At 40.6% G+C, this 25,390-nt stretch overlaps 1 protein-coding gene across 1 annotated transcript in view; it reads left to right on the top strand.

Moving 5' to 3' along the window:
* Positions 1 to 25,390, top strand: part of syt7b (synaptotagmin VIIb) — a 74,491-nt gene that overhangs the window by 17,558 nt on the left and 31,543 nt on the right. The window contains 3 exon segments of the mRNA XM_025055502.1: positions 16,075 to 16,178; positions 20,660 to 20,739; positions 22,363 to 22,497. Coding sequence (XP_024911270.1) covers positions 16,075 to 16,178; positions 20,660 to 20,739; positions 22,363 to 22,497 — 319 coding nt within the window.

Genomic DNA, 25,390 nt, shown 5'->3' with positions numbered 1-25,390 from the left:
TATATATATATATATATATACTTACATGAGATCCTGGTTGAGATTCCCACAGTCAGAATGAGCAGAAATAAGATATCGATGGTTACCTGTTAAATAACTAAAACTGTAATAATTCAGACCTTCAACAAAAGCTTGTTTCTTTTCTGCACCGCTGCTGAGGAGAAATGACTTGCAGCAAACTTCTATCAATCTGACAAACTTCAACAACAGTGCTGCCTGTAAAACAGAAGGAAAAAAAAGTCCGAACAGCCTTCTCACCGGTCAAAAAGTGTTGAATATCTGAATTCTGCTGTGCTAACTGCCATAAGTGTCATGACATTCATTCATTTTTTAGATGTCAGACAGGCTAAATGTATTTTTAAAAAAATGACCTTAAAAATAAAAAATGTGGCCTTTTCTTAGGTTTTACACTTTAACTTTTACACTAGACGAGAATCATGAAAATATATGAAAATGCTTCAGCCTTAACCTTGAAGGCAGTTGAGAATCAAAATAATTCATTTTGATTTCTTTTACACTGTTGTATGTTTATCTAGCACACGTTTTACACTTCTTAATGATTTTGTACAAACTTTTTTTCCAAATCTTTTTACGAAGGGTCGGTCGGTAGGTTCAGACCACGGTGATCTTTAAAGGTATCTGTAAATTTTCAAAATAAAACATCTTATAAAAGTATATACAAGTTAGTAAAAGTTATAAAAATAAATGAAAATTATTATTAATTTTTATTAATTATTTTAATATGGCCCACTGCGCCACAGTACCAAACAGCCCACGGAATGGTATTGGTCCGCAGACCACAGGTTGGAGATCTGATTTGGTTGAAGTGGTTGTGTACGTCAGCGTACGATGACATTTTGTTCCTCGAATTATAGACACATTTAATGGGCGTTCCTATTGTTTGAGTACAAAATTGCTCATGGTCACAAAGGAACCCCTAATTGTCCTTCAGATGAGCTCGAGATACTTATTCCTCTCAAATCAATCTCTTCAAAACAACGAGCCTTTTCTGCACCCAAAGCAGACACGTCCGTGGGTGCAGCTGGTGACGCAGCGTCTGTGCATCAGACTGGCTATCACAGCTCATTTAACAATGTTCTGACATTCTGCTGTCCGCATCCACACTGGTCTATACCTGTCCAGTCTCCATAGGTTGCATATGGCACCAGCCTGACTGGGGATGTGCAACAGTGCATGCACATGGTGCAGCGTCTACTGCGATGAGATGGAGGAGGAGTTTAACAACCTGCAAGGGAGAGCAATCGCTCACATCACCTGCAGCTGCTTAATGAGCGTCCTAACACTACAGGCCATCTCCACCTCCACAGTGACTGATGGATGAGGAAGTGAATTCACAGCTGTTTTAATAATGCCATTAAGGACCGTTTGTGAATGCAACACAGCAAGATGAGGAACACATACAGTTCGATAGTTAAAAGTTAAATAATCCAAATTAATCTCCATATTTATCAATGATTGGCTCTACATTTGTGTTGGGGACAGAGTGACCGGCTGGTACACTGGCTGTTTGGTCTCTGTGACGTACAGGTCAGGACCGTCCTCACTCCTCTGTAAGTCTAGACAACGTCACTGTGTAGGTGTTGAGGTATGTTGTCTTTGGGTTGAACTACTTTTTGTTGGAGTTGCTGGGTTTGAAATAAACTGGGATTTGATGTTTGGTAGAAAGGAGAACGTAAGTAACAACTATGTTAATGTTGTTACTTAATGTATGAACGCTAAAGTTTCTGAGCTCATCTGGATTCAACGTCAGTGTCTCCGTCTTAAGTAAACGCCTGCTGGCACTTTTCCAGGTGGCGTTCAACCAGGGGCTGTCTCTGTGTGCAGGATTGCAGGAAAAATAAAAAGCCATCAGAAACACAAACAGATTAAACCTGTGCCTAACCAGGACACAGTAGTAGTAGTAGTAGTAGTAGTAGTAGTAGCAGTAGTAGTAGCAGTAGTAGTAATAGTAGAGTAATGCTCCTACGACACTAGTTCTATGTGGCAGTTGCGAAAATGAAAACAGTGTCCACTCACAGAGTTTGTTTGTGCAGAAAAAAACAGCTCCAAATGATATTGTAACAGATTTGGCAACACCTTGTCGGGATTAATGTGTTTATTTAGAAAACTCAGTCCGATCCCTGGTTTACAAATGTTTTAATTACACATTCATCCTAAATTACAATCTGTTCATCTCCTCTGTCAAATTATAGACGGCAGTTGTATTTGTTTTATCCCAAATATGATGTCTCTCTGTTGACCAGTGAAAAAGTGTTCATTTTTCAAATATAGATTCTTCTATATTTATAATGTATATACATTCTGTTTTTCACAACCTGCACTACCTCTTGGTATCTTTTTACACTTCATTTACAGCTCACATTATGACGTTGTTTGTATGTATTGTAGTTTATATATTTTTTTCTCCTGTTGTGGTGCGTGGTGGCTCTCTGGGAGTACCCTCAATTTCATAGTACCCCTGTGGTAAAAAGCTAGTTTAAAGCTTCAACAGAATCTAACCATTGGTGAATGTATTATGAAGTATTACTGCTTTAAAAAATTAATATTACTTTATTTCTATTTATCAATGTTTTAAATATCGATCCTCACTATGTTCTCCTGATTTCTAAGACGTTTATGTCAAAAACAGTGACGTCTGACTTGGACTATCATTATACTACACAGAAATGAAATAAAACAGTTGCTGAAACTTGTTATATCTTTCAATAATAATAAGTATGTCATACTTGTTTTATTCGCTTAATATTATTAAGTGTTTATGTTTACCTTATATTTTTTGAAATAGACATTAATTATAGCCACATTTTAAGTACTGACTCATCTTCAACTTTTTTGGATGTCCTTCTGATGCTGTCCTTTCCTAAAGGAAAGACACCACGGCAGTTATAAGAACGAAAATGTGACATTGTCCACTTCCTGTCTCTTCCTGACTCTGACCTTGAGGCTGTGCCATGCTAATCCCGACCTTATTTACAAGTGATGCTGATGTAGTGGCTGACAAGGACATCCTGACTGCTCGGTGATTATGGGTGTAAGTAGGAGAGCTTCAGATGTGAGGCAGGACCTCTGGTTGACTGACAGTTGTATCCTGAGCTCAGTGAACAGTGACAACAACCCAGAGATGTGTTTTCTTTATCACTCTTATCATTCGTTAAGAAAAAAATAAGTTGTTTTTTAATTAGATCGACAATTGACAATGATGTAAAAAACACATGACATGATGGTGGCGATTTATTGGTTGTTTGAACTGGAGGGTTTGTCCTTGTTTTCTTTAATCCTCGACTGTCATTTTACTGCTGGGATATTGGTGGCTGTTACCACTCAGATTTACCAAAATAAACCAAAAAACCCAGTTTCTACGACACTGATGTCACAGATTACAAATGTCTGCCGGAACGACAAACCCAAACAAGTCCAGGCCGGAGCGTTAACAGCCTGTGATCGAAGGCTGCAAAGTAGAAAAAAAATATATTTACAGACCCGTCCCTCAGGGCCCTCCCTGATTTATCATGGGCCCAGTGTCAGCCTGACCATAATATGACACAAACCAAGTACAGGCGTCTGAGTCTCGTCTGTTTGTTCTTTCGAGCAACCCACGTCTGAGTCTCGTCTGTTTGTTCTTTCAAGCAACCCATCGTACATACATATACGATTGTAAATACACAGTCGCCAGCAGAGGTCAGTGACAAATGCGAGCAGCTTATACCTGTCACTTGACTTAAAGCCACAGAGGTTGTGGTTAAGAAGTGGTGTGACAGAGCCACCCTGTCTGTCTGCCCCTGCAGGGCCAGGGGAGGTGCATCTGTATGGACATCCCTGTCACAGCCACTCAGCTCAGCAGTCCATCATCAGGCTGTGGTGGAAGCAGCGTAAACACTCTTCTCAGGTGTACGCCCCAGTAATGAAGTCATGAAACACTTCACACGGGGTCCTCAGAGTGGCCACACTGCCACAAACCATCAGCAGCTCATTACTGGAGGACAAAGATGATAATGTATTTACTGAACATCTACATGAGCCGACTCCCGCTCAGCCGACTCACCTTTCTGCAGATGAAGTGCTCACGTGTGATTTCAGCACCAGACAGATACAGCCGGTTCCTCACATGCTCGATTATACATGGATGACGGTACTATACGCAAACTTTTATTCAGGATATAAACATTGACGGTTTATGGATTATGGGCTGGTTGGATGGATTTAAACTCCTGTTTCTGTTGTGGGGGAAAAGAATGCCATCTCTCAGAGATACTGCAGTGTAGGATTGCACCAGACTCAAATTCACAGTGGGCCAAATTTAATTTTTATTGAAAAATTGATGGCAATTGTGCATGTTTTCCCTTCTCTCCAGATCTGTAATGTAGAATTTTTTTCATGTGGAACACATGAGAAATTAAATTTAAAATAAAACACACATCATTCTACCGTTCCAGTTCTTTTTTTAATGTCAATATTTTTTTTCTACAAATCCTGCCAAGATATAGGTGCTATACATAGTGTTGTACTTGTTGTGTTGTATAGGGCTATGTACTGGCAGGCCAACTCTAGTACACAGTTGATATGTAAATATAATGACTCCACGGGCCAGATTTGGCCCCCGGGCCTGGGTTTGACACATGTGTGTTAGTTTAAAGGTCAAAGTTCAAACATCATTTGAGTAGTACCTACAAGACATTCACAAGTTAATGTCAGTAGCATTTAAGGTAAGAATTTCTTGGCCCTTCCTTTTGACCCAACACCAGTGGAAAAAAACTGGAACTCTACAGCTGTAATTAAAAACGTTCTCTGTTTTTGGAGGCAGGCTCTCTGTCTGCAGGGCATCTAAACCTAAAATATACAGTATTAATTAAAATCCACCACTACAGTCTCAGAGGGTTATCGTAAGAACTACATTAGCTGCTGACATTTATAAGAGCAGGGGATTGTAAGTCAGAAGCGCAGGGGCAGGTTATTAGAACATTTAGGAACTCCTGATTCCTAATCAGTTTTGTTATTGAGGTCTTTAATTTCACTGACTTTGACCGAGCTATAAAACATCAGGGGAACTGTTCACTCATCACAGACAGTGAATTATGACCGGAGAAAGTTTTTATGACTTTTTACGACTTTAATCAAGTGCCGTTCGATGCGGGGTAATCTTTTATTTTTGGTACATTATGTTCAAAAATGTTCTTTTGTTTCCATGCAGAAACATTTGTATATTGTCAATATTTCAATTTCTACAACCGGTTGGTCATACTGTAGGTTAGTGGGGTTTGTGCATGGGGCTGATTTTGTTTGCACCTCCCTGTTGTGTTAATGTGATTAAGGAGACAGTTCAGTTTTAAAATGCCAGTCACTCTGCTTCTGGGCATATGCTCCCAAGTAGCCTCCTGAGCAGCTGTTGCTATGTTACCACGGATGAGAGAGAGAAGGTGATGACTGAGAAGAAGTTGAAAGACTTCAAACTTCAAGAGGTGTATGCTTTCTTATTCATCCATTCAAAGGAGGTTTGTCAAATGAGGTCAGTGATATGAACGTTGTCAAGTTTGAAAGTAATATGTTTTAACAGGAACTGGCCGATTGACTGTGCAGGAACCAAATGTTTCCGTGAGCCCGTCTATCCAACAGATTTTTGACGTAGGATGTAGAGCTAAATAAACAGCAGCCTCACCCATCTGGATGCAAACACGAGGTCTGCAAATAGCTGGAGTGGTGTTGTTGCCTGATAGCAAAAAGATCACAGGTTCACTCCTGAGACCTCGTCTATGAAGTACTCTGTGTGTGTGTGTGTGTGTGGGGAGGGGAGGGGGGGTCTGCATGTACTTATTTGACTAATAATATACACACTGAGGCTATTTATTAACAAAGGTCAAGAGTATTTTTCTCTAAATCTCTATTCTCTATTTCCTGTGCTATATTCATGCTGTTGTTCAGACCTATTACAGTGATATACATTTTTATTATGCACTTTCCCAGAACCAGAATATTAATTTATTATGACATTGCCCAACTCTTTCTGTTATACAGTAGTACTTCCTGTGTCACGTGTGCTCATATTTATTCGTCTGTCTGTGTCTGTTGAGTGGTGTGTGTCATCGCTCTCACCTGTGATCTGTGATCACCTGCTCGTTAGTCTCACTGCTGACACCTGGTGTCCGGGGTAAATACATACCTCTCTTCTTCACTCAGTCTTTGTCGGGTCGTTGTTCTCCAGCTATGCTGTAGAGTCCATCTGGTCTTTTTAGTGCACAGTCACAATATAGTGAAAAGTCCTGTACATGTATTCAACATTGGATTAACTATATTCTAATAAACTCCAGTCGGTAACTCAATCCATAACCATGACGTTGGGGCCTTAGGATCTCAGAGCAAACAGTAATCACAGTCACACATGACCTGGTGGGTGGGCCTGTCAGTCAGCACTCTCTCACTGCAGAGCAGAGGGGGACAGTGGCTGACTAGGGGGCTGCCGTGGAGGTAGATAAGATTGCTTTCACATAAACAAAAACACAAAAACTGTCCGATTGCTGGTCTTGCAAAATTAAGGAACTCTGCGCCAATCGGTAGGTCGGTGGACTGATGGGTGCACCCCTACTTGAGTCTGTTATTATCATATGGTGTATTTGTATTGGGGCCAGGGGGCGTTGTGTTCAGGGGGCGGAGGACTGTGTATGTTCAGACAAACCTGTATCTATTTTTGTCTAAGAGTGTGTGTGTGTGTGGGGGGGGGGACGATACAGAGAAAGAGACAGATCAGATAACAGACCCACACAGACGGTGAAAGAGCCGCCATGGGAGACTGATGGTATCGCTGCACACAGAAGATTAGAATTATAATCCTGGTTCACGCACACAGCTGTGAAATTAGAGGCAGGTGACGTTCTGTCGTAGCATTATTATTACGTGGTGTTATCTGGTTAAACGGTGACACGCGTACAGTAACTCCAGACATTTAACTTACCGTACACACGTTGACAGTAACATGTGGAGCATGAAGTATCCACACATTGAACCTTGGCTGGCTACAGAAGAACAAACTGGTGTTAACGTGTGTGTTTAACGTGAGGCGGAACAGTCGTAGAGGCGGAACACACAGAACAGAAAATACACTTACAGACACATACGGTTTTTATCCTGGAGTCACAAGAAAAGATAAGAGATATTTGCATTGGTCATGGTAGAAAATACTGTATGGAATCATTTGTACTTCAGATAATGTCTCCCGTGAAGGCACAAATATTATCTGATAACCGGAAGACATTTATTACTTTACATTTTCTCCACAAACTCTGTGGTTCTGTGGAGTACACACACCCATCTTTCACACCCAGGCCCAGATGCATGGCTCATCCATCCATGGTTCACTTTTAGCGGCAGCCCTGCTGCGCCCAGGAATGATTGACAGCATATTTATCACAATTTCCCCCACAAAAATGACAAATATATATATTTATTTAAAAAAAATACAATATATAAAACGGTAAAATCAGCAGACTAGATTTTATTTCTGTGGGTGTGTGGGCACTGCAGTCAGCCTGGTGGGCTGTACCCGGAGTAAAGCGTCTGAATTTTCCATCTCTCTGCACCGGCTGCTCCATCATTGTACTTCTGTCATTTGGAGCTTTTAACTGGAGCTGTGTACAAACTGTGTGCTGTTTGGAGTGAAACCACATCATTCATTATGAGAACAGTTCTGGTTACGTTGTAACACTGAATTGTCTCCAAAAACAGGGGAAATATTGGGTTTGAAAATCAGGTTCATAAAAGCCTTAAACTCTGTGCTTGTAGTTTACCCACAATGCCCTGATGAAAGGTATTCAAATTTGAATAAAAGGGATACACTTAAAAGACCAAAATGGCCAAAGATGAATTGGATGTTCTTCAATAATTGAAATAGGTCTCAGTGAAAAGTGGGTTCTATTTTCCTCAGGCCACACCAGAATGTTCTTTATACCCAAATACTCTCCGTGGCAGAAGTTCAACTATTCAGAGACACTATTCACACACTGGCTGCTTAAAGGAGAAAATCCCCAGTGTTTAACTGTTGTTCTTGTACTGAGCTCTTTTTTTGGAGAAGAAAAACAGATCACGCTCTTTTCCACTGATTGATATGCTGCAGAATACCAGGTGCTGGCTTACTCTGCTGTGAAATAACAGTGTTTTTGACTGGAGAACTTGGTAATGGCTTTCTGCGCCACAAATCCTGAGTTACTCTCAGCGATCTCATCAACTCGACTTACTCATCTCATCAACTTAACAACCATCGGAGTAGGTGTGTCTAGCAGTTTTCATGGATAATACGACTTTATTTTTACTATATTATATGACTGTATTGTATTATACATGACTTCAACTGTGGTTGTTGGTGAATTTCTGTTCTGTTGGTTCTTCAGTGTCGCAGGATTTGACAGCTTTTTTTTTTCCCTCTCGACACTGATTGGATGAACACGGTCACAAAAGCTGGGCTTCGACGGGCGTCAGTGTAGCAGTGGGTGGGCATGAGAGGTGGGATTATGAGCAATAATTGGACAAACCAAAGTCATTTTTAACAGAAGCAGTTTTCTGAGAATTTTATACTTCTTCATATTATATAATATTTTCCTCCTGCCAGAAGCAGAAGGCAGATTCATTTACAGCTGAATAAAATATTTGTTTTTCTCTAGATGCAGGTGGTTTGTCAACAAATGGAGGGATATACAGTATATATGTGTTTAAAAAAATAGATTTTTTTTTTTTTTTTTTTAGTTTGTTGACAGATGACACCTGCATAAAGGCAAGGATGTGTTAATGCAGAGGCAATTGTGCTGCATCCACTATTGTACTAAAAGTATTCATGAGACCAGTGTTTTATTTGTTCCCCACCAACTGTGGTGGCAGAGCTGTAATTGCTCTCATCTTATGAATGAAAATCAATCTCAATTATCGTAACTGCAGCTGATCCTGATCCACATTTGCATGATGGCACAGATTAGAGGCTTGTTTATATAATTTGTTTTTGCTTTAGGGAGTGACTTTTTTTTCTCTCTCTCTCTCTCTCTCTCTCCCTCTCTCCCTGTGTGTGTGTCTGCTATACCCAAAAGAAACAAACGAGATCAAAATTACATATTTTTCCATATTTTTCCAGCCTCAGGTTTTTAATTGGTTGCTGGTGGTTAGCCCGGCTGCCTCAGAGCTGGGATCTCAACAGTTCACCTGAGAGGGGCTTTAGACCTAGAATTTAGAATAAAATGATTGTCTTTGCAGCTAAAGGTGTTGTTTTTATTACAATACCTTTTGCTACAACATGCTGCAGCACTGCTCACTATCTTTCTCTCCAGGTGTGAGGCCAGTGAATCAACTGTGTTTGAGCAGTTAGAAATATTCTTTTCTGACTTTCTGACTATGATCGTTGGGGGAAAAAAAACCTGGGTCTGGAGGCAGAGTCATTTCAGAACCTCGCTCCTTTATCACATCCTGTCTTATTGGATCATTTAGGAAGTGAATATTAGACCCATTTTATTCAATAACAAATGACTCTAATCACTTTCGTCCATTTTTCCCCCCTCTGTCTCCTCTTTGATTTCTGCTTCTGTTTTCTTTCACTCTTCAGTCACACAGTCGCTCTCTACAGTCTCTGAAATGAATATTTCTGCATAGGACTTCTTCATCAGTCATGTGGAGATGAAATGAATATTTCTGCATAGGACTTCATCAGTCATGTGGAGCAGTGACTAAAGCAAAAGAGAAAGCGGTGGCAAAATTAAAATACCAAATCCACTAGAAGGTCGTAACATTTTAATACAAACTTAAAAATAATAGATTGCTGACATTAGGATTAGAGGCAATTTTGCATGACAACAAAACAACAGAAAAGCAGCTTAACGCGCAAGGAAAGAAAAATTATATGAGAATAAATCAGTCAGCTGGTAGGACTCTACGACCATGTCCACCTGCTGGTGCTGGACATCACGGTTCTACATTAGTTGGGCCCAGCTCTCGGTGTTTGATGTCTGTGACCGTTATCTCATCTTCTCTTTGAGTTATCGAGTAGTCTTCCAGCCTCCTCCATCCAGCCGTGTCCGGCCTCGTCGCAGAGAGTTAACCACAGGACCCCGCTCATTACCAACAGCAGATCACAGGTCTTGTGACGGCTCTGCCTCCAGACTGCCGGGAGTTTGTGCCTGGATAAACCCACCTGTCAGTCAAGACGACGAGTTTATGAGTCTGTGACGGGTGTCGAGTGCTGTTCCCTGTGAGATGGCAAACAGCAGCTTGTTTTCTGCGGCTCACAGATGCTGAAAGAAAACACATGGTGCTTTGTGTTAAGTCACTGCACGGATCGGTTTGATTGTGGGTCCAGAGCAGGTTTGCACGCCGCGCTCTATCCTGACAGAAGTCGCGCGTCTTTCTTAGGCGCTCGTACGCCATGAAGTGAAATGTTAAAGAAAATATGCTTCAAGCGGATCGCCAGCTGTTGCGTTTGGTTGTCTGTCCCCTGTGAGGACGGGGGGTTCTGTTTGCTCAAGGAGCAGTCAACACTTCTGACTTTTCAGATGAATGAGTCACCGGGTTATACAGGAGAATAACAATGGCTGTTTGGCAGCGGTTTAATGAAGTCTGCTGGCGCACATTAGGGAATTTGTGTGTGTTCGTGAAAAAGTGAGAGAAAACACATGACAAGTTCAATGGAGAACTCAAGCTGCAGTGAAACCTGTGGCTGAGGAGCCGTTTGTCATGTTCAGGTTCATGTCATTGGTGCAGATGTGTATTTTTGGCTTGGCCAATGAGCTGCAGTAAGAACTCGTATTATTTTTGTTTGTTTTAAGGCAGAATACATGTGCAAATAGTTGAAATAGCCACCTCAATATTGTTCGATAAACAAACTGATTGTCTTTTCCTTTAAGAACCTGAAAGTGAAGGTGTTATTGGATGGTTGTCAGATTTGAAATTACCATCTCAACCAAATAAACTCTGAGGTTTGAAGCACAAACAAAAACCTGTGTATAAAAAACAACCTTGGACTTGTTTTGTCTGAGGTCTAGTGAATCTTGAATTGAACTTTGCAGCGAAAGCTTTAAAGATGCTTTTTACAGGAAATCTACTTGTTACTGAACAGGAATTTGTGCAGAATAATAATTCAACTTGAAAAGACCTAACAGAGCGACTGGGACACAACCTCAGTGATGAACCAGGGGTCATGGGGTGTTTGGGGTCTGAATTTTAGGCCTCAGCCGTGTTTGTCCACTCAAAGTCTCTCTGGTGTCCCTACTCCCTCGTTGACTAACTGGCAGGACTCGGTGCTGGTGCATCCAGGCTTGAATGTCCCTGGAAGACCAGATTTGTCAGTGGGAGTGAGTCAGGAAGTCAAGTCACTTGTGGTTTGCCGTAATGCCACAGTGTCCTTCAGGGATCTGTCAGAAATGATCTATGTAATGTTATTTGAGTTTTAAGGTTTTATTTTAAAAACTCCCCCACCACACCACACTCCCTCTCTTTCATTTCACACTAAAGCAACATTACTGGTTAGTAACAAACAGTTACCGCTGACAAATAGTTTGTTGTCACATGTCGGTGAGGTTGGATCCTGGCCTTCAGAACATAGCTGTGAGGTTTAACACAGTCGTAAACTCTACAGCAGAAATGCTCTTTTCTCCCGACTTTTCCGTGTAATTGAAGGCCTTTACTCCTGCCACCGTTCTCCTCTGTTCTGTCTGGCAGAGCATGTGTGTGTGTGTCGTGCCAGTCAAGGGTCACCTCCTACGGTGGCTGCCCCCCCCCTCCCTCCCCCTCCATGTTTTAATGGCCTTTAGCACACGTTGCTCCTGCAGGGAATCTCCAGAGGCTAATAATGCTTCTGTGTCGTGCCAGGCGCCGTCACCAGAGGCTGAGCAGAGCACAAATACAAAGAAAAGTGCAGCAGGTGGAAAGAGAAGAAATACAGAGAGAGAGAGAGAGAGTCAGAGGTACTTTCCACAGAGAGAGAGAGGGAGACTGAAGCAGGGAAGAGCAAAGAGCAACGGGACAATTATAAAGTTCCACAGGGAGCTGTTCAAAAGGGTGATAAATGTTTGAGGTCTAACTTTGAAGGACTGGAGCAAATTTCTTATGAGACGGTCTAGAAATGTCTCCACTGTGACTTTACAGTGAAGATGTCACATTATTTACCAGGGATGAAACACAAACATTGAAATACTTTAGTATTGTAAACTAAGTGAAGGCAGGAAAAATGAAATTATGTTTTTAATACTAATGGAAATTAATATTTTTTATATGTTTTTCTTTATTTTTTTGCAATATATAAAGAAATGGTAAAAAGAAACATTTGTTTTTTCTTGTTTGAAAAGTTATTACATTAGCCTTTGGGTTTTTTATTTTTTATTTTCCTGGTCTATATTTTTTCAGTGTCAAAGGGAATTCAATTTTCAGTCACAACATCATCCATTCCCTCAGTCATATCTGTATGCCCTGCTGTAGTACAAAGTAAACAAGCAAAACAAACCTGCAGTGGCTTGACAGGTTGAAAAGTCATGTGGGTTATTTCCTCACCTGGCCCTGTTGGCAGGACCGCCAGGAGCCTGACTCGTTCCCTGTACGTGATGAGGCCTGATGCTGTGTTAGCCAATCACCAGCCCACTTCCCTAAGACACAGTCAGAAGTGTAAATTTAAATTTCATTTAATCATTTTGATTGGTCAAAGTCCATGCCTTGCCACAAACCCAAGAGTTTTTAATCTTTTTTTTTTTTTTTCATTTTTCATTTCTAAAGCCTGGACTAGACCAGAAATCAATTTTCTAATTGGTTTTTATTTTACTTTTTTTTTTTTTTTTTTTTTGGCTGTTGTCTCTTATTCATCGAAATGATGGACTTTTTGAACAACTTTATGGGAGATGACAATACAATTGAAAAACCATTGAAGGACAAAACGGTCAAAGGAGTCTGCGTGTTAGTGGGAAAAGGATGAAGAAGCTTTCGCATTTTGCCTTTTTAAAGCATATTAATTCATAAGTGTGGCATCACAAAATGGAGGAGTGGGAAGATTATATAACGTGACATGATGAAAGCAAAATCTGACAATATGAGCGGCCAGCCTTTAAATAATTCAGAAGAGTCTGAGACTGCACAGGAGGAGGGATCACTTTTATGGCGTCTGTTTAGGTAATTATAAATTACACAATTACACGTGCCATAGAAATAACAACAGCGTAATTGTAGGAGGAGCAGCACTGCAACACAAGAGTGTCGGCATGATGTAAACAACACAAAGCAGTCATTTAATTACCTCTAGTGGTGAAGTATGAGTTCTAGATACAAGATAATAATGACTAATGATTGATTCGACGCCAAATTTCTTTTTAATGATGTCAGAATGGACGTGGGAGGAGAAGAGGGTTTGACTGATAACGGCAGTAACGACGACTTTTGTTTGTACTCCGTGCCGCGGGAGGTTCACAGTGTGACACCAGCAAACACATGGCACCACAGGTGGAAGTAAACCATGTTCACTGAACCTTTCATGACCCAGCGTTACATCATTACATCATCACACCGCACTGTTAGAACACCGAGTTGACAGGACTGTTCTGTTTCTCCCAAAATAACATCTAAGTCACATTGGGATGAAGCATATGGACTGGATTAAAAAAAACACATGACCTAGGCACTTCAGTGCAAGTTGCAGATTATCAAGTCAGATTGTAGCAGGGAAAGACAATTTCACAGCCCTCCATCTGTACAGGAACTGTTCTTCAAAGGCTTTTTATTTCTTGCCTTGTATCTAATTGAGAATTTCTACATGAAATTTGCCTAGAGATGTTTTTTTAAATCACACACCTCCTCCCTGGTTTGAAGCATCCAACATCATGTAAGACCAACTCTAAAAAAACACTATAGTGAGCAAACACCTACAACATGCAGAAACACTTTCTTCTGTGATCATGAACACAAACAGATTGTGGTTTTTTTCTGTGTTTATGTCACTGTCTTTATGAGATATACTGTTGACAGCAAATATGGCAGCATCTCCCTTCTTTCCCCACAGTCAGACCAGAGGTTTCTGAAAGATGAACCGCACACTTGCACTTCACTTGACATTTCCCGTACATTCAGTGGTTTTCTACACAACAGAGCAATTTAACTGAACAACAGCGATAATACGCTGCTGAGCTCCAGCAGAGTCGGGCTCTGTCCGTGGTGCTGAACTGTCATCAAGCAGTTGGAGAATATAAAGTCAGTGTTCAGGGGGGGAAAATCAACATCCAATGAGCCACAGTTTAGTTCAGGCAGCTTTAAGCCACAGCAATATGCTGCAGAGAGGCTTTCTTCAGAACTGGGAGACCAACGGATTAAAAAAAAACATTGCTTTAGTTGACAATAGAAAAGTAGAACTACAAAAAGCAAAATAAAATAAAACAAAAATAACACGTCTTGGAAGCTTGTGGTCAGAAGTGTTCTGCTCTCCTCTGAGGACTGAAGTCGCACCTTTTGGACACAATTCAGGAGTTACATCACTTTCAGGTGGTCCTTTAGTTAGCCCACTCCTCCATGGAATTTCCGCGTTTGTGATTTGGCACAACCTCTGACACAACCCACCCTGGGATTGGGGATCAGGTGGAAATGAACCCAGAATCTTCTGCATGGCAGATGGGATCATCAATTTCCTAAATTACAATAATTTAAAGCCAATATCCATACGGTGTAAAAAAACTTTTAGTCCAGACAACTAGACTGGTCTAGGTTTCTTGGAAGTACCTACGTCCATCCTTTAGTTCACCTCCTGTTTTTTCAGGTGGTACCAACAACTGCAGGTTCACACCTTAACTACCTCAGGTGGTTTAAAAAATCACAACGGGACCCAGGTGGAAACAACAAAATTTAAATGGATCAAAATGTGGATATGTCTTGTTGTTTCTCTTAAAGACTCTCTTCTCAAGTATTTGCGTAGTAGAGATTTTTCCATCTGTCGGCTTCAACTGAAGAAACCTGGTGGATGAGAAACCTCAACTATTCTGGTAGCTTTAGTTCATCAATTTTTAATTACTGTCCTTTTCTAAACAAAAAGTACAGTCTGTAGGTAAAACATTTGTGGAATAGAGGAGAAAAAAAACAGCAAGCTCAAATATTTATAGGTAGAGGCTAAAAAAAAAAAGAAGCTCACAGTAAGGAAACTGGGTGAGGAATACACGAGCTCATTGATTGATGCCATTGTTTGTTGACATTTTCTGGCCCGGCTGCCACCTGATTTTATATTCCCTGACAGGCAGCTGAATGAACAGCATTGTCGAGAGGCAGTAATTGAACGGCATTGAGATAAGAAATGAGAGGCTCCCAAACAAGTTTTCATCTGTCAAGATGGAAACAAAGTTCCTCAAGGATTGATGTAGTAGGAATAGGAAAATGGAAGCTGGTAATTGTGTGGCTTCTGGTCCCGTTATGTAATCTGTTCCTGACATGGCTACAGGAAATAGAGTGAGAGGATGGTTTTATGTATCTCTGTCCCCTGGTGATTTCAAGTCAATGTTTAAAACAACAGAAGTGTTTGACAGAAATGATACAACAAGACGGAATTCAAATGTGTGTTTGACGATGAATCAGGGCTCCAGAGTTAGGACCGGGCTAGAATTTGGTTTGTAAATTAAAACTTCCATTTGTTTGTCATATGATTACAGTCAGATTTAATCATATTGATTAGAATTCAAACAGATTTTGACCAGGTTTAAATGACCTTTGTATTACTTTTAATATCTCAAAGCGCCCAATTACACTTGCAGTCACGTACTCGGTTACATTCATCATGAAAACTGTATGAACAGAAATACAGTTCCTCACAGTGTCCTTCATAGTGCTTGGAAATTTCTCAGTTTAAAAATTCTTATCAATCCAGAAAAAAATGAAGCTCCCAAAGAAAGACACTTTCAAGGCCGTGCTCCTGTTTTAACCTCTTCTGCGTTAAGGTGTTTTTCACACGTCGCAGTTCAACAGTTACAACTGCAAAGAACGACGCATTTAACTTTGGGAAGAAAGAAGCTTGTGTTTTTTTTAAATTCTAGAACTCCTGTGTCTCACCCTTCTCCCGTCTCCGTCTTTCCTCCTCAGGCTCGCTGTCTCTCAGTGTGTTCCTGGTGTCTGTGGCATGTTTGGTCTGTGCCGTTTGGCTGGTCGCTCTCTGTGGCGTCTGCACCTGGTGTCAGCGTAAACTGGTAAGTGACTGTGTTTATTTTTTCACACATTTTCCAAACCCATTGAACTTGAGCCAGTGCACATCCCCCGGGTCCCAACTCTGAGAACATTTTTTAATTACAGGTTTTCTGCTGAGGCCTGAACAGGCGTTGACTTGTTTCAGTATTTCAACACAGCTGCTCAAATAAAGAGAGAGAAAATGAGTTGATCAACAGACGCAGATGCAATGATAAAATCCACTTTCCTCATGACAATTGTAAAATTGTTATTTAGTAAGAAATCATTTATTTTTATAAGGAGAAAGTGCTAATCTCTAGTCAACCTTGGGTTTCCAGTCCTTTTAGACATACAGTAGATTGAAACATTAAATATAAATCCTCCACTGCTTCATCTGTTAAAGTCTCCTTTTTATAACTCTGTGACCCTGAAATGAATATACAAAGTGATTTGCAGTAGCTGACTCTGTGCTCCACTGTTGTTGAAAGATGTTTTGCTGCTGATTCTCTCTGGCAATGAAGAGAAAGAGAGAGAGAAAGAGAGAGAGAAAAAAACAATGTTTGGCCATGACACAAACCCTGAACTCTGTAAACACGATCCGGGCTTTCTGCCTACAGCTTTATGCTAATGATTCAATGATAACGAGCATCACACCAAGCTTCACGCACCACGGATGCAACTGTTATTTTTCTGAGATAGTATGTTCCTGAGCTCTGAGTGGACTCAGGAGTCTCAGTTTTATTTTCACTTCTAGTTTTTAAAGGAACTACAACTGAGTGCAGAAAAGTAATTGGTTTAGACCTTGTTGGCTCCATACATTGCACTGTTTGACTATATGGTAATATTACCATATGTTTGTAAACTCTTATACCACATACACGGGGTCCTTAACTTACATCAGAAATCTGTTGGTCCAGTGCAGCGTAACTCGATTTTTGCCACATACTGTACATCAATACCTACTGTATGTCACTCACCTTCACTAATGCAGCGGTAACATCATCATCTAGGACATAAAAACATCAGAAGAGTCTGACTTATGCCTGGGAGCCATATGAAAGAAAGTGGATGTAGCCCAATCCAATGTACAGCGCCCAACCGTTGACTGTAAACAAAGCCGACGTATTCATCTTCTCCGCTCACCAACTAGTCCCCATGTGAACTAGTTGGTGAGTTTTAATGCCATACCTGGGAATGAGGGAACAAGACTTTGCCAATAAATTAATGGGATGTGGCAACCGGACCAAGAAACGCCTTAGGTCGAGGACGTCGTAAACCGAGGACCTACTGTGTTGTGTGAATACATTTGTATTGTAAATGTTACTGTACTCCTGTATGGAAACACAGACTTCTAGGTAGGAACAATGACGTCTGTCAGTACTGACATGTAGCCATACTCTTACGTTAAGATGAAAACATGGAGCCAATGAGAACACTGATCAATAGTGATCTGGTTTAATGCGGATTAGTGAGGAGTGAGGTGACTCTTCGCATTCAAATCACATGACATCAGAACACAGAGCAGTTACACTGTTTTACTAAACACACCAGTCTCTGGCCAGGACTTGGATTTGAACCAGCAACCTCCAACCGTGTAAAATGAATATTAACTCTTTCTCTTAGTTGTCCACCATTCGGTTATTATTTCCTACTGTTTCCATCTGTGTGACCAACACAACAGTCAGGAACAGAACACTCCACCTGCCCCTGTTTTTCCCCCTCTCTGGGAAACTGAGCGGTTCTTGTTCCTCACCTCCTCTCACACGCTCACAGTATTAGAGCTTTTTGCTCCAAGCCTCCTGAAGATTTTATCAATGTGTTAAATGATAGATGAGCTGCACTTTGACGGCCGAGACCCTGGCCCTCGGTGGGACTGAGAATCTAATATCATTCTCTCCGGTTTACAGCATATGTGTTTACAGTATAGTGGCTGTGATGTACTCTGGGTAAAGACGGGCTCAGACCGTAGGCTGTGTCCTCTGTGGAGCTCTGAGAACAGTATGAGATGTGATGGGTTATAGAGGGCAGAGTGAATGCACCAGGAACAACAACAGTAACTGTTAAAAACGGTGATAATAACCAGTGGTCTGCAGGATCAGAGTCACTCAAACCAATTAATTTCACACTGAATATATTTGTCCTCCACATTTTCCATCCAAGTTTTGGACCTTGTTTGGAGGGCACCCATAAAACTGCAGCTCTGAGGCAGCGTTTAGTGGAAACCTCTTCCGCCCAGTGACAGTTCTACCAGGAGTTTTCCAGTCTCTTGGATGATGATTCTGTTAAATATAGCTCTAACAAACTGTTGGACTGTTTCACTCACTCCTGGAGTTTTCTCCACTGAAGTCATCACTGTATAATTTAACACCTGATTTGAAATTCTTCATCTACAATCAGACGTCTTCACTTGTACCAGTGTGTGAATGGAGGTGAGACTGAATCCAAGCACTCTGTAAATATCCCATTATTTACTCATTAGAAGTGGGAGAAAATCAATGACGTGTCTGTCGATGTTGATATTGAGGCAAAGCTTGAATAAATCGACGACGGAGAAACACTGAGGGCAGGTCCACGGTACTTCATGATACTACTGTCGTAAGACATCAGTAAGACGGACGCTTCTTACGTGTGGCTCAGAGGACACATGAGTAGAAATGTGTTGTAGGCAGTTTATTGTAAGTGAGGACCTGTTTTTCTGTAGTTTTCATATAGATCAGCTCAGTTAAGACCGTTTTTAGGATTTGTTCATCTGCTAAAATGGTAATTTCATTTAATATTAGGAAGAAATAAAGCTCCTATTCCAATTTTATTCCTCTAGCCCAGAGCTAACTGATGAATAAATTATAAATCACGCCAAAGCCAGAAGTTACTGTAAATGAAATGACGTGATTTCAAGTAAATCAACAATTTCTAACGTCTTAGCGTAGTGTTTTTTAATAATGTTTTTCAGTATAACATAAACTAATTAATAATCCCTAGTGATTCGTAATCAATCAATCATTAAAGTTAAATTAAAGTAAAATAAACATAATTTCAAGTCAAAGTATAATGTCACTCTAAACTCTTGAAAACAGAATCTTTGAGTTATAAATATTTATGAAAAAAATGTATAAAAATTAAAAACTATTCAGCCTTTTGTCTCCCCAGAGTCCACAGAGGAAACTATTTTTGTGCCACAGTTTTGTGTGATTAGAATGTGGATATTTCTAAAGTCTGATAATCAACACATAAAAAAACTCAGCTCTTTTCTGCTCTTCTTCTCTGCTTTTTTTTCACGCTACAGTTTAGAAAACAAGACCAACTGCAGTCTCTCTTAAAAAAAAAAAAAAAAAAAACAGGCAAAAAAGACTTAGTTTTGTGTAACGGTCACTTCCAATATATATATATATATATATATATATATATATATATATATTTAGCATGTCTCCACTGCAGTATTCTAACTGTACATTTCTTTCAAACCTGTTCCGTATGTTCGATCTGGAACAGTGAGATAAATGCTGTTCTGCCTGTTCTGTGTCGGCAGTAAAGTGACAACAGCTCCCTCTGTGTAAAGTTCAGGGCAGAATGAATCACCAAGTGATACCCAGTACTACATGACCCAGTACCACAGGGGTTTTAAAATGAACCAATAGCTGCTGTGACAGAGGAGGTGTTGGAATTGAAGACGTCACACAGCAAACACTCACGAAGTGTGGCTGCTGTTAACCTTCTGTTTTCACATTGACTTTTACTGCGATCTACAGCAGAACTCCATGTAAATAAATAAATAAACGCTCTGGAGTATTTTTCCTGTCCTTGTCAAGGGCTGTGTAACAGGGGAGACATTCCAGGTGAAGTTTACTGCAGTATCTTTATTGAAAAAAAAAAACGGGGTGGGGGGGTATTTTCTGGTAAAACTGCAACTTTTATTAAGGTAGAAACCAGCAGCACAGGAAGTGGAGTCTCACATCTGGCCAGTGATAACGTTGACACCGTGCTAAAAGCACGTCATCTGCGACGTACAGTATCCGACAACTTAATGAGAGTGGATGCAGAAGCTCCTACTCTGTAGCCAAAGCCATGAACCTTTAATGCACGGCTATAAATAGTCTCTGCAGGTGTAATAAACCATGAGGTGGCAGCAGCTGGCCTGGGGTTTCAGAAATATTTATGAATTTCTAGTTTGACTTTATAATTGATTTTTTCTACAGGACACATTTGACGTCTGTGTGTTTGGGTTTGAGTCTCGTCTCTAAAGAGTGTGTTTTTCCATCACATTGTAGTTGAGTGTTTCCCTCATCACGTCTCAGAGTTGGCTCCCCTCCTGGCATCAGACCAGTAGTTCTTCCTCCCTCCTTTATTGTATTTTACAACAATTGTTGGAATCCGTCCGAAGCCTCCACCAGAAGAGCACTTCAGCTAGGAACACTGCTCAAGTGAAGCCCAATGGAAGACTCGGTGACGAAGATCTGTGTCATTCTTCATCCTTCTTTCTCTTGTCTCCCTCTTGTCTCTTTTCCAGGGGAAGAGAAATAAGCCCTGGGTGGAGGCTGCGAGCTCTCCAGAATCTGTGAGAGGTCGAGGGGAAAATAAAGCGATCAAGTAGGTGTCAGCGAGGATGTAGACGGCAGCAGTGAGAATTCGTGTGTTGATAGAATTACATTTGAACTGCAATGTGTGATTAGAAAGCTGTGGCAGATTTTTATTTTTTTTATTTTTATTTTTTTGAAAGCTGCTGTAAAGATTCCCTGAGGACAGTTTTATGTAGATGATTTTTTTAATTATTTTAGCAGGCAGATTAAATCATAAAGCCTGTTGACAGAACTGGAGAGAAGTTTATTCTATGTCCAATTTTTAGATTCATTAAAATCAGAGCAAATGCTTTTTGTTCAGTCTTGAATACATAAGCAGGCCATTACAGACAGTTTAATGTTGTAAACAACAGTCAAGGTCTGTCTATACTGCTGGGTTACTGCAAACACAAGTGTTTCCAACAATCACTGATATACAGTATCTTTAATGGTGCAGCATACATCTGTTAATGCAGTATTTTTCACTATACAGTATCTTTAATGGTGCAGCATAATGGTGTTAATGCAGTACTGAAAGTAAAATAAAGTAAAACCTTTACCAAATATGTTTCTCCCCTGTCCAGGATAATGACTATTATTAGTTTGTTTTTATGTATAATTAACGTCAGTTAAATGTTCTATCTTAAATCAATGTGTATGGCAGGAGTTTAGGTGTATTTAAATAAATACTTGTCCACGACTACACTATTGTTATGTATTGTTATTTCATTACACATGATTAAAATTAATGTCTTAGACTTAACACGTCAGCTGATGTGAGAGATGAGCTCAAACTCGGTTCAGTGTCTTCACCCTGATCTTCATCTCCAGTAAAATGTTGCAGCTCTGAGACTAAAATAAACACCAGCGTCTCGCACGTTGGTTTTCACATGTCGTTTGGTGACTGAAGTCTGACATGACGTGTGAATGTAGCTCAGACACACGTGGCGGCCTCACCGCCGCTTTCTACAAACTGAGATTTTTGTGTAAGCTCATTTCTGACAATATGTTTTTATTTTCTTTATTTTAACTTTCTTAACCTCTGACCTCCCCTGTTCTGATTTCTCCTCGCTGTCATTGCCTCCTCTGCTGCTGGATGCTGACGTTAAACCTCCAGGCAAATTTAAAGGGAAATTGTAGTAACCCTGTGTGAAATAAAGTGTCAAAGACACTATAGGCATTTTTCCATGCAGTCACTGGGGATGGTCCTGATGTAACCCTCATTGTGGTTGGCTGTTGGAGCTGTAGGTGTAATTAAGGTGTAGCAGCTGCTGTGAGGCAGTAGGAGTTTCTTACCACCAGGGGCTAATAAACTATAGAAAAATTAAATGAAACTTTACATGAAATCTTCCAGCTATAACACTGGCCTTCTCAGAATCTTTCCCAAAAACACATTCCTTCAACTTGTTTTGCCTCATTAATAAGTAATAGGTGATAAATTAAATCAATTTCTTCTAAATGTCAAATTTTTCAAAGTGTAAAAGTACAACTTCAGAGCCGATACCATGACTTCATTTCTCCTATAGATAAATGTCACGTCCTGACCTTTGAATTTATAAAACAGTTTTACGTTAGCTGTTCTCTTTATTCTAAACTCCAGCTCTGACTTGTTTACTGCCTTGGTTTCACTGTCCCTGTGTCTCTCTGACCGCAGCGATCTAGACCGAGACTTTTGGAACAACAACGACAGCAGCAATGTCCAACAGCGGTGGAGCTCCTACCCACCGAAGGAGTTCCTCCTGAACATGTCTCCTTACGCTCCCTACGGAGACCCTCGCCTCACACCCAAGTGAGTCTCAGTTATGGCTGGTAAGGAAACACTCTGTCTGTGCAGGGCTGCAGTTAGGACATTCTTAAATCCCAGTGAGCCTCCTCCCCAGAAGGAGAGTCGTAGACTGGTAAACATGATCAGGGTTTTTATCCCAAACTATGATGTAATGTCGTTGGTTTTCATGAAACTCTGAGGTTTTTCTGCCATGTGCTTTTTTCTTATCTTTCAGTTTCTTTAAATTATTTAATCAACCATCTCTGCAACCTACACTGGTATTTTAAGACATGGGTCTGTCAGTGTTTTTTCACCAGGAAGTTTCAGTTTTCATGTAAGTGGTTTCTATGACAACAAGCTATTATGAACATATCGTCAAGAGAAGTTCTTTGCAAAGGGTCTGACACCTTGAGCAACCATCGGTGCTTAAAGAGTGATGTTTGAAAAGGAAACATAGATCGTTGGCTGCAAAGGAAAATGGCTTCAAAAAGTTAAATAAATGTCACTGAACACATCACAGACACACATTCAGTCTTCTTAAATACTGGATATTTCATCATTAAATCATAAAAATATGACTTGTGCACAGAGTTGTGTGTTGTTACACAGTTCGGCTGTGCACCAGTGGAACGGGTGACACCGTGGTCACGTCTCTCAGCAGAAGTCGCCTTGTATTCCTCTCACTTTTAAAATGCAGGCATGACAGAGTGAAGTAGCGTTTAAAATGCACTGCACATGTTCCACGAAAAGGCATATGAAATGACTGACTCATCCTGTTTGGAAACACAGACCAGGCTCTAAATCAGAGCTCTTCATGGGAGGAGACGCGGGAATTACACTTCAATTATGCCTTAGATCCTCGTTCTTTTATCCTTCAGTCTGGAATGCCACGGAATTATTGACTTAGATAAGGACATCTCACAAATCAGGACTTGATATGTTTTTAATGTTACATTGTTCCAGTGCGGATGTTGTCCCTGCTGCCCCGTTCTTACCCTCTCACCTGCAGCCCATGGGCTGTCACCATGGAGACGAGACGGGACGAGGCTGGATGTCACTGTTTCACCTGAACTTTTGCTGTTTTTGTGATCTAGTGTCCCAGCTCCAGTCGTTTTAAATCTGATCCTCTGGACACTCACTGTGTCTTCATCACTCAGGTTTGACTGTTGTTGATGTCTAAAAAAAACAAGTTAGGAATCTGAAAACTAAACAGAAAGGAGTTTGTTCTCAAACTCGACTAAAAGGTGAGTCCAGAGGTCCAGTTCCTCGGTATGATCCAGAAAAGGCTTTCACCTTTCTGCAAAAACATTGTTTCTAAACTGTAAAATTAATAAAATAAATAAATATTTTTCAGAGAGAAGGGCATATTAAAACATCATACTGGATGTTACCTCTTGTCCTAGTATAAAGCCATTGTGTTTTAGTGGCTCAAGGTCAAGGAATTTGTTCAAAATTTATCCCACAACCAAAATGGTGTGAGTCTCCAAATTTAAGAAAAACAGTTCTAAAACTATTTCACATAATATTTTTTCAACCACAACCACATTAACCCTCCCGTTGTCCTTCGCTCTTTGAATCAGAATCAGAGCACGAGGAAAAGTTGGCACACTCTTTTGTCTTTAAAAAACATTTGTTGGTTTGACGTCTCCACCCTCGCCTTCTCCTGCGCTGTTGTCGTTCAGCTAGGCTCTTGGGCGGTGCAGAAAACACTTTTTTCATTTAAATTTCATTATTACATACCTCTAATGGATGATTGAAAAATCAAACCAAAAATTTTCCAAGACCGGTCATGTCAGCCTGGGTTTCTGAACACATTCAAAACAAATAGAAAATCAATTTATGTTTAAAATAAGAAGTGGAAAAAGTACTGGTAGAGAGGAGACTTAGGGTTAAACAGGGCTAAATACCTCAAAAACTCGTATTTGTACAGAAATTTGTATCTAAAGACTGTAGTTTTGTAAACACGAGCCAGAGATGAGACTAGTATCAGTTCTCCTCACCATAAACAGACCATCAAGTCTTTCCCATTTTCTGTTGTTCCCGATTGTTCCTCTGGTTGGTTGTTGTCTTCCAGTGTTTGCACAGTTTGGGTTTGTTTTTTGCCTTTTCTCCGCTGTGTTTCTGTCCCCATCTTTCACACTGCTGTGTGAGCAGTTGTCTGATGGCTCTCCTGAGACCGGTCTACACAGCCCTGATCCAAAAATAGCAACAGCATCCACCGAGTGCAAGGCAACGATTGAGGGCTTAAATGGGAAAATGTCAGTTTAATATCAAGCTGCATTTCCATCACACAGATGCACCTCACACATCCCTGAGGTGTTTAGTCCAAATGTTTCCTCTTATCCTCTCTAATTACCTCCCACGTACAGGCGGTGGTTTTGTCCACGCCGTTGTTTTCCTTCTGCACGTTGATATTTGAACATCACCGACAGTGAGCTGCCGAGACACTACAATATGCTACAAATGTAAATCACGTTCCCTTGACAGTGGATGACAAGTGGTTGAAGCTTAGCGTGTTCTATAAAAAGAAAGTACTTACAACTACTGTAACACTGAGCAGATACTACAGTACTAGATTTACTTTGTGTTTTACTTTCCAACAATTCAATTGCTGGAGTTCTTCCACCAGTTTGACTAACTTTACTAATTCCACTGCTTGACTAAATTATTACTAATTGTACTAACTTTACTAATTCTACTTTTGCTCTCCGGGTCTGTGCGTCTGTCTCTCGTCTGTTCCTCGTCCTCTTCTCTCTCCTTTGAATCTGCTCTTGGTCCGTTCTTCCTGTCTGTCCGTGTTTCCGTGTTTACGATCCACACCTACCCTTCCTCCCAGCGGGGCTGTGGATAAGAGTGGGCAGGGAGGTGCTGGACCCTCACTGGGGGCCAGTGACAGCGGGGGTGCCTGCTCTGGGAC

Source organism: Cynoglossus semilaevis, chromosome 5 (assembly GCF_000523025.1).
Source record: "Cynoglossus semilaevis isolate Cse_v1.0 chromosome 5, Cse_v1.0, whole genome shotgun sequence".
NCBI classification, from domain to species: Eukaryota; Metazoa; Chordata; class Actinopteri; order Pleuronectiformes; family Cynoglossidae; genus Cynoglossus; species Cynoglossus semilaevis.
This window is presented reverse-complemented; position numbering and strand designations above follow the sequence as displayed.